At 57.5% G+C, this 10,271-nt stretch overlaps 1 protein-coding gene across 1 annotated transcript; it reads right to left on the bottom strand.

The window, feature by feature from the left end:
- Nucleotides 1–1,231: 1,231 nt before the first annotated feature.
- Nucleotides 1,232–9,437, bottom strand: C1QL1 (complement C1q like 1). The gene is made up of 2 exons (XM_033182707.1): nucleotides 8,559–9,437; nucleotides 1,232–1,905 (listed from the first exon to the last, which is right to left on the bottom strand). The coding sequence occupies exons 1-2, from the start codon at nucleotides 9,153–9,155 to the stop codon at nucleotides 1,726–1,728; spliced, it is 777 nt and encodes a 258-aa protein (XP_033038598.1). The 5' UTR covers nucleotides 9,156–9,437; the 3' UTR covers nucleotides 1,232–1,725.
- Between the last annotated feature and the right edge of the window lie 834 nt (nucleotides 9,438–10,271).

Below are 10,271 nucleotides of genomic sequence, written 5' to 3'. Positions count from 1 at the left end.
TGTGTGACATGGCCCCTAGTTGCAGGAAGTGAGGATGGCAGTGGTGGGGTAAGGGGACTTGGTATGTCTTGGATTTTCTTCCTCTCTCTTTTTGAGATGGAGTCTTGCTCTGTCGCCTAGGCTGCAGTGCAATGGCACGATCTCAGCTCACTACAACCTCCGCTTCCAGAATTCCAGCGATTCTGCCTCAGCCTCACAAGTAGCAGGGATTACAGGTGCCTGCCACCATGCCTAACTAATTTTTGTATTTTTAGTAGGGACAGGTTTTCACCATGTTGGCCAGGCTGGTCTCAAACTCCTGACCTCGGTGATCCTCCCACCTCGGCCTCCCAAAGTGCTGGGACAGGCGTGAGCCACTGAGATGGCATACTTGAAAGCATTTTGCAACAGTCACAGATAAATAATAAAAGCTATGTTTATCGAGCACTTAACAATATACCTCACTAATCCTCAATCAAGTGAGGTAGGTCTCCTTACCTATGTTTATTGATAAGGAAACTGAAGCACAGACGTCAAGTGCGTAGACCTAGGTCAACCAGCCTTTAGTCCAAAGGATGTTCCTTTCTATGGCTGTCACTAATCCTAAATTGAATTGACAGAAGTGACTTGCCCAGGATCATACACGGTGGCCCAGGGTTGGACCTAGGTCTCCTAGTTTAAAGATCACCTGTGCCTGTGGAATGCTGATGCCACTTTCAGCGAGGCTCACACCTGTAATCCCAGCACTCTGGGAGGCTGAGGCAGGTGGATCACGAGGTCAGGAGATTGAGACCAGCCTGGTCAACATGGTGAAACCCCATCTCTACTAAAAATACAAAAATTAGCTGGGCGTGGTGGTGCACACCTGTATTCCCAGCTACTCAGGAGGCCGAGGCAGGAGAATCACTTGAACCTGGGAGGCGGAGGTTGCAGTGAGCCGAGTTCTTGCCACTGCACTCCAGCCTGGCCACAGAGGGAGACTCCTCGGTCTCAAAAAAAAAAAAAAAAAAAAGGGAATTTGCCCACCATGGAAGATGATGAAGTAACTGGGCTGCTTCCCATCCCAGCTGCCCAGGCCCACTTGGGTTGTGGTGGGCATTGGACCCTCTGGCAACTTCCTCCTGGAGCAAATTAAGTTCTGGCACCTGGTTTCCCCTAGAAACTTCCACCAGACCCTTTCCTAATCTGGAGGAGGGCACGGTCCGCGGTTCCCTCCCCCAACCCTCCCCGGGGCAAAGACTGAAACCCCCGTGGGGTGAAAATGTTTTTATTATAGCTTTGGTCAGACGGGGCACAGCCGGGCAGGGGCTCTGAGGGTGCTGGGAAGCAATCCAGTCCCCAACTCCCCCTTTCCCTGGGCGCGCCACCCCGGAGGGAGCCGAGGGCAGCTCATCTCAGAGCGCAGGAAGCAACCCCGCCGCCGCGACCTCTCCCCAGGCTGGGGTGGGCTGGCAGGCGGAGGTGGGCAGTAAACAGTCCTATTGTATAAATATATAGCGCGGGCCGGGTGGGGGCGGTCAATCCCGGCCCCCGGGCACTGGGACAGGGCGCGCGGGGCCCGGCTCTGCAGCGAGCCGGCGGGAGGGCCTAGCTGTGGCCCAGGCGGTGGTGAGCACGGGCCGGGGGCGTCATAGCCGGGGAGGGCCGGGCGGCGAGCGGGTGGGCAGGGGGCGAGTCATCGTCTGCCCCGCCCGGAGGGGACCCCGGGGGGGTGAGGGACGTGGGTGGAGGGAGACGTGGGGAAGCTCAGTCGGAGTAGATGATGAAGCCAGAGAACGTGCTGTATTTGTTGCTGTTGCCGCCGTGTGCTTTGCCTCCATCGAGCTTGATGAAGACCTCGTCGCCGGCGTCCAGGTGCAAGATCACGCTGTTGCTGGCGTAGTCATAGTTCTGATCCGCGTCCTGGGCAATAGCACTGGCCCGCACCTGCGGGTGGGGGACACGGGAAGGAGGGCGAGAGAGGAGGGAGGATGAGAAGGGAGGGAAGTGAGGCAGTCTCGTGGGGAGGACCAGCAGACCCTGAAACCTGGCCTGCAGCCTCGCCTCATCCCACCCGGTCCCCAGGAGAGGGGCGGAGAGAAGCCCTGGATTTCTTGGGCAGGTCTGATCTGGGCCTGAATTGGGAGTCAAGGCAGTCTTCCTCCTTCACTCCTATAGGGCTTTCCATCCAGCTGGCCCAGAACCTCAATACCTCCAGGAAGCCTGAAAGCCCCTCCTTGCAAAGAGGAATTCTCTGGACCTCCAGGGGATGGAGGGCCTTCCCTTCTCTCATCATTCCTTCCTCTCTGCTTTCATAATGATGCCATCGTTTCAGCCACACCCACTGGATCGTATGTCAGTGGATGGACACAAGGGCACACCTTGGCCCCACAGGTCAGGCAGCTGGATCAATGCCAGGCTGCCAGTCAGCAACCACCCTGGAACCAGGGCCAGGTCTTTGGTCTGAAGTGCATTCCAGAGTCTCCTGCTGCAGCAGTGAGACGGAAGGCCTGGTAATGCTTTCCCCTTCCAGGGCTTAGAAGGGGTGTGGGTGCCAGCCTCCATGGAGCTATAGCTATATACCTGTCACTATCCACCCAAAGAGGACTTGTAGCTCCTCCTATCTCACCTCAGGGTGGTAGAAAGGAACTGGGTGGGAAGAAGGGAATCCAAGCCTTACTTCCCTCTGGGATTCTCGGTCTGAAGTGACATCCTTGCTGGTCCCTGCCTTGATGGGGGACGGGGAGGGACAGGCAGGATAATGGGTCAAGGGAGCACCAGCATTTGGGTTTGGAGCCTGCTGTCACTTTTGGAGGCTCTGACTATAATCATAAGAGATTGTGTGGTGGCTGGGCATGGTGGCTCACGCCTGTAATCCCAGCACTTTGGGAGGCCCAGGTCGGTGAAAAATTTGAGGTCAGGAGTTCGAGACCAGACTGGCCAACACGGTGAGACCCTCATCTCTACTAAAAATACAAAAATTAGCTAGGTGTAGTGGCGCATGCCTGTAATCCTAGTTCCTGGGGAGGCTGAGGCAGAATCACTTAAACCCAGGAGATGGAGGCTGCAGTGAGCCAAGATCACGCTACTGCACTCCAGCCTGGGCGACACAGTGAGACTCAGCCTCAAAAAAAAAAGAGAGAGAGAGATTGTGTGGTGGTGAACAAATGATCTACAGACATTCTTCTAACAGGGGTGGAAACATAAGTCCTGACTTTGAGGATCGGGGCCTCTCCAGTGTATCCTGGGTAGAGACCTGGAAGAGAAGCGCCCTCTCCAGGACTGTGGCTTGTGGTGTGGAGAGGCTGCACTGGGTGGAGTTCTCTCAGTCAGGTTTCTCCACGGCCCCTCTCTATCCTGTCCCTTCACGGAAGGCAGCTCACCATCCCACCCTCCAGGGCTGAAGTCTAGGTAGAACCAAGCCAAATTAGGGAAGGGGCCCATCCTCTCTCCTGGACTGGAGGCAGCACTGCAGGTCAGCTGTGCCAGAGCTGCTGACTCAGCCGCGATGCTGCAATGAAGAGGACCCGACATATTTGCATGAGGGCTTCCCTTTAAAGCCCATCTCCAACCCCTTCTTCTCCCTCAACCTCTTCTTCCCAACCAGAGAAGAAACTCTTTGTGCTCTTAGCTGGGAAAACTGGTCTAGTTAAAGGTGGGAGGGAATAAATGAGAGGGGAGACGCTGTCTGCCAAGGAGCTCGGTTTCTGTGTCTAGAAAATGGATGAGAAGACTTTGCCTCACCACTGCCACCTCTGTAAAAGTCTTTTGATGACGAAGAAAAAAAAATTTAGATCTCGATGGGGCTTTGAGTTATTAGGGAAGAGCTGAAAGCAAACAGCCAACTTCTGTATTGTTCCCTGAGCCCTGATCCTGGTAGTATTTATTATTACGTACGCATTTCATTATCTTTGCTAGTAAATTACTACTAATAACAATTATTTTTATTGCCCAGATTAATTTAGCCTTAACTCATTAAAACAGTGTACTCCTTAATAGCCAAATCCATTGGAACAGTCATCTGTCATCAGGAATCTCCCGGTGATGTGACTGCATCAGAACTGTTATGTTTATTATTTATTCATCACCATGATTGTTGCTGTAATTATCCTAATTATCCATGGAGGCAGAGAGAATTTATGCCCTTCCATCCTTAGATGGTGGGGGATCCAGGGATGGAATCCAGGGGTCCCAATTCTCTGCCTGACTGGAGACAGTTGAGGTCTGCAGCTCCTCCTGGGGTCCAAGGGGAAGTGTGGGTAAACGAGGTTGCCAAGGAAGCAAGAAAGCAGGTTTGGGCCTTGTTATGAGGGAGCGCTGTAGAATCAGCTCCTCAAGGGCTGCCAGGAGGGGAAACTGAGGCAATGGTCTGACCAAGGGAACTGGGTGAGAGGATATCCAGGAAACATGTTCCTGCCCGCAGATCAATGCTGGGGTCTTGGGTGTGCAGATGTGGCTCCCACAGGGGAGGCAGTGTAGCCCATGGGGGACGCTTGCATTTTCACATATTTACTGCATTCCCGCTGTGCCAGGCACTGTGCTCTGTGTTGTGAAAGGTATAGGGGCCAGAGAGGATAGCCAGGGGACCATCTGCCACCACCAGGGGAGAGGCTGATCTCCTTAGGTCTTTTTCCTTTTTGAGACAGAGTCTCGGTCTGTCACCTAGGATGGAGTGCAGTGGTGCAATCTCAGCTCACTGCAACTTCCGCTTCCCAGGTTCAAGTGATTCTCCTACCTCAGCCTCCCAAGTAGCTGAAATTACAGGCTTCCACCACCACACCTGGACTTTTTTTTTTTTTTTTTTAGTAGAGACAGGGTTTCACCATGTTGGACAGGCTGGTCTCGAACTCCTGCCCTCTGGTGATCTGCCTGCCTCGGCCTCCCAAAGTGCTGGGATTACAGGCATGAGCCACCATGCCCAGCCTTCTTAGGTCTTTATACCGCCACCTTCAATTTATATACGCCAGCACCTCTCGCCGCAGTCAGACTCTGTTGTCAAACCCCTTGCCCATTGGTGATACTCACCTCCCCACAGTCTGCTACCCTGGATAAGCAGCACCCTGACCACAGGCCCTGACATCCTCACAAACCCCCTGCCCAGTTTTTAAATTTTGTGTCCTCTCCAACCCACCTGAACTGTGGATCTTGGAGGCAGCTGCAGGCAACTCACCACACCCAGGGCCCCACTGCCAACCCAGAGTCCTTTCCCCAGGCTCCTCGCATCCTAATGGCCAGGACTTGGTGCCATCAGGGGTGATGATGCAAGGCTACCCCTAAGGACAGGGGCCAGTGGGCCTCAGATAAGGACAGAGGGAGCCTCAGTGCCAGGCATGAAGGTGGCACTCCCCATCCTAAACTTGCCTGGAGAAGAGGCAGAGCCCAGATTCAGCTCTGCCTCCCTAAAGAAATTCTGGAAGCCTCTCTACAGGCAGGAAGCCAGGAAGGAAAAGCGCAGTGCTCAGCATGGCCCCTGGTTCTGAAGTCACGGGAGATACAAGCTTCTCTCTTTTGTTCCCATCCATTGCCCAGTCCTGCCATTTTTTTTCTCTGCTTATTTAAATGTCCTCATCCACCTCTGAGCTGGCTTTCCCCTACACTTGACCCTTCATTTTCTCCCTAGCGGTATCTCCTCACCTTGGGGACCAAGGTTCACCATCTTCTTCCCTGCATCAGGTTGGTCTGCACCAGGGTAGGCCCTACTGAAGCACTCCCTCCCAGACAACACATTTGGGGACCCAAGTCATCAATTGGGCTCCCAGCCCACCTTTAACACAGTACTCGCTGGGGTGTGTGATTGTATGTTATGAATGTTCCCCCTGCATAGGCCATGAGGTCTTGGAGGGCAAGTGGACTGAACTCCTACAAAGCCTCAAACCTGGCTCCTAGTAGAGGCTCAAAACTAACAAGTGGGATGACTAGTGAGATCAAATGAGTCTCTTGGGCAATTTGGAAGAAGTCATAAAGGACATGGGAGAGGGGGCTATAGGCCCCACTATTTCTCCTGGTTTTCTTTCCTTTTTTTTTTTTTTTTTTTTTTGAGACAGCGTCTCACTCTGTTGTCCAGGCTAGAGTACAGTGGTGAGATCTCACCTCATTGCAACCTCTACCTCCTGGGTTCAAGTGATTCTCTTGCCTCAGCCTCCCAAGTAACTGGGATTACAGGCATGCACCATCACACCCAGCTGATTTTTTTTTTTTTTTTGAGACGGAGTCTCGCTCTGTGGCCCAGGCTGGAGTGCAGTGGCTGGATCTCAGCTCACTGCAAGCTCCGCTTCCCGGGTTTACGCCATTCTCCTGCCTCAGCCTCCCGAGTAGCTGGGACTACAGGCGCCCGCCACCTCGCCCGGCTAGTTTTTTTGTATTTTTTTAGTAGAGACGGGGTTTCACCGTGTTAGCCAGGTGGTCTCGATCTCCTGACCTCGTGATCCGCCCGTCTCGGCCTCCCAAAGTGCTGGGATTACAGGCTTGAGCCACCGTGCCCGGCCTAATTTTTGTATTTTTAATAGAGACGGTGTTTCGCTGTGTTGGCCAGGCTGATCTCAAACCCCTGACCTCAGTTGATCCACCTGCCTTCGCTTCCCAAAGTGCTGGGATTACAGACGTGAGCCACTGCGCCCGGCCTCTCCTGGTTTTCTTTTGAGGGAGCTGGTCTGAGTAACTATTAAGTGCTGGGCCTTTGAAACCCCTAGTTAAAGTCACCTCCTTTTTTCCTTTTAGCCTGTGGTCCCATCTCCAATGAGCACCCCTTCATCAGACTCTGTCAACACCCTGCCCCTGCTGGAGGGAAAAGGAGCTTTTGAGATGGTTTTACCTCCCAGTGACTGAAGCAAGTTCCCCACTGCAAGCACACAGCATCTCCGGGACCTTTTCCTGCTTCATCTCTGGGGACCTGTGGGGACTTCCTGAGGTGGTGCAGGGTCTAGGGCCAACTTGTGGCCCGATGACTGCCTCCCTATCCAGGCAAGCTGTCGATCTTCTGAAACCTCAGCTCTATGTCTGCCCAAACTTCTTTGGGAAAGGAAGACTTCTATTGATGAAGGTGACATTGCTGCATCCCTTATTGGTGATTAATAGGGGGAATCATGGGGCTGTCTGCAGAATGAGCCTTTGCTGGATACTGAGGCCTCCCATTTGGTCAGGAACCAAGGACAAAGAGGAGAGACACAGGGATATCTGACAGACACACGTGGGAGAGAGAGACATACAAGGAATAGAGGAGTGAGGTTAGACCCGGGGAGGAGAGGCCAGAAACCCAGGGAGAGACGGAAAAGGCAGACACAGGAGGGAGATGGACAAGAAACAGAAAAATAGAAGAAAGAGGCAGGGGAGAGGCAGAAACCAGAGAAAAGGTGTTGGGGGTGGGGGGGGCAGCAGCCAGGCAGAGGAAAGAGAAGAGGGGCTGACTTACAAGAACCTGGCAGGCTATCTGCTCACTTTCCCTGCTTGCCCCTGTCCCTGCCCCCAAGACTTGCAGACCCGCAGGCTGGCAGAGCTTCAGGGCAGTGCTGCCGTGGCAAGGGTTCCAACAAGGTCTTGCATCTCAATCGTGGGAGATTCCTTCTCAACTTCCACTAGCTCAGTTTTGGTTCTGACCAGCGGTCCCCTTCTTCCAAGAGAATGCTCGGCCTGACCACACCCCCAGGCGGAAGGCCACCATGAGTGGGAGCACTGGGAAGGGAGGTGGTATCAAGATAGCTGGCTAAAATCGTCACCCCGGGGCGGGGCTGGGTGGAGGCTGGTCCTGGGGTCGGCCATTCCAAGGAGAGCTACACGCACATGCGAGTCCCGGTACCAGGGTCCCCGACACACTCAGCGCTTTCCAGCTCCAGCGTCTTAGGTGGGGACAGAGAATGGAGAAGATCCCACATATCCCAGAGTCAGGAGGGGCTGGAGCGGGAGACCAAGAGGAGGGGGAGTTTCCATTTCTTACCCCGCCTCAAGAGGAAAAACTCCCCCTCCCCCCAGACTGCCTTCTTGTTGGGGCAGCTCTGCTACAGTGGGAAAGAGCTCCCAACTCGCGGATTTTGCAAAGGGTGTCAGATCCGCCCAATGGTCCCTTCTCGAGAGCAGGGGACGCACTGCAACCAGGGCTGTAAGCACCGGGCTCCCTTTGCCTTTGTGCCCCAAACATTTCCTGCAGCCACCCTTCTCCGCGTGCGCCTATGGCCAAGGCGCCTAGGCGCCCGCGGGCGCGGATGCTGCTTCTCCCTATTCCATGCGCCAGAGCTCATGCTTGCCCTCCCCTTATCGCACGCTGGTGTCGGCCCTAATCCACTTCCCAAGGGGCAAGCCCCCAAGGGCAAGTCCGTGCACCTGGGAGCCCTGCGCTCTGACTAGTTGGGTTCGTTTCCCGCATTTCCAGCAGCGTTGCGACGGTGCCCAGCAGCGTCTGTCTTGGAGCAGGAGCCCAGGAACTGAGGATCGGAGATGTCCGCTGGCTCCGACCATCCCCACACGTGATGCCCAAGAGGGGCCGCTGTAGGTGGGGTCCCCACCTGTGTCCGCCTGGTGCCCCCGCCAACTCCGATCAGGTACCCATTTGCCCCGGGCTCCCTGGGTGCCCTGCCCCCAGGCCAGCCCCATGCCCCCGCCTGGCCCACCTGGCCATTCTTGCAGAGGTCTGCCCACATACTGGTGCCGTCGCCGCCGCGCATGAGGACATGGTAGGTGAAAAAGTAGGTGCCGGGAATGTTGCACGTAAACTTGCCGCTGGCCGCATCGTAGTTGTTGCCTAGGTTGGTGACCACGTCGTCAAACTTGAGCACCTCGTAACCCTCGTGGGGGTTCTTGAGGCCGGCGTAGAAGGCCACGCGCGGCACCGTGGTGTAGGTGGCCGTGCTGATGGCGCCGCTGCCTCCCGCGCCCGGCAGACCCGGAGGGCCCGGCTTGCCTGGCTCACCCTTCTCCCCCGGAGGCCCCACAGGGCCAGGAGGACCTGGGTCCCCGGGAGGCCCCGGAGGGCCGGGCTTGCCGGTGCGGCCCGGCTTCCCCTGGGGGCCCTGCACCAGCGTGGAAGGCGGGGGCGCGCCGCTCTGCTCGCTCAGGGCGTCGCCGCCGTCGGGCCGCGCGCCGGCGCCGGGGCCCCGCGCGGGGTAGGGGTCGCACACCATGCGGCAAGTACCCAGCATCTCATAGTGGCCGTCCGGGCCGCCGGAGCTCACCAGCACGGGAATGAGCACCACCAGCACCAGCAGCATCACCACGCCCGCGGCGGCCGCTAGCAGCGTCTTTCGGCCCGCGCGGAGCCTGGGGAGCGCCGGGCCGCCCGGCCGCGCCGTCGGGGCAATGGTGCCGGCGGGCGGGGGGCGCGGGCTAGACGCCCGCGCTCAAGGGCGGTCCGGCGGGGCTGCGGGCATGGGGCCGGGCCGGGGGCGCCGCGCTGCGCTGGCTGCGCTGCGGAGCCCAGCCGCCGGCTCCTGCCTCGCGCCTCCCTCCTGCTGCGCTGCCGGACTGAGCGCTGCGGCCGCAGCCTCCCGCCTCCCGCCTCCCTGCTGGCTCCTCCCGCCTCCTGGCGCCGGGGCCACCGCCCCCTCGGCCGGGCCCCGCCCCGCCCGCTCCGCGCGGCTCTGGGCTCACGAGGGGTGGGGCTGCGGGCGGGGCCGGCGCCTAATTGGGCCGCGGGCGCCTGGAGGTGGGCGGGGCAGAAGGGGGCGGGCCGCGGAGACCCCGGGCGGGAGCCGGGAGAGGAAAGGAAAGGGGAGACTGAGTACGCGGAGACCGAGACTCGGAAATGGGGTGGGGGCCGGGGTCCGAGAGACCTGAGAGGCGCTCCAAGGAAAGGGGAGAGTAGGGACCAAAGAGCGAACGGGAGAGAGGGCCACAGGGAGAGCTAGAGAGCGCCGAGGGGATCGGGAAAGGAGAGGCCTCGAGGGTCGGTCACCAGGAAAACAGAGGGACGGGGGTCGCGACGGGCCAAGACCCGTAGGGGGCGGAAGCGAGAGGATAACGCCTGGGTCTGCAGGGGACAAAGAGAGTGATTGAGGGGAGGACGGAGCGGGGATCGGGAAGGTAGGATGAGAAAGGGGGTTGTGACTCGAAGAAGAGGTTACAGAGGGGACTATTTGGCACTCAGGCCTCACAGACCACCCGTCTGGGAGATCCGGGGATCGGATGAATGCCTGTCCGGGGGCCCAGCGGAGCCCGAGTTCTGAGGGCGGCCGACTCCTCCTTTCTGGCTCTGACTGTTCGGGTACCCGCCTCCCCCGTGGGGGATCAGGAGCTTCAACCCCCTCCTCACCTCAGCCCCTTCCTCACCGAACTGTGGCCAGGCTGCTTTTTCCTGGGCCCTTTTCTTCCATCTCCCTCTGCTCAAT

Source organism: Trachypithecus francoisi, unplaced genomic scaffold (assembly GCF_009764315.1).
Source record: "Trachypithecus francoisi isolate TF-2019V2 unplaced genomic scaffold, Tfra_2.0 Lachesis_group20, whole genome shotgun sequence".
Taxonomy (NCBI): Eukaryota; Metazoa; Chordata; class Mammalia; order Primates; family Cercopithecidae; genus Trachypithecus; species Trachypithecus francoisi.
Note: the sequence above shows the minus strand (reverse complement) of the source record. Positions and strands in the feature narration are given on the sequence as shown.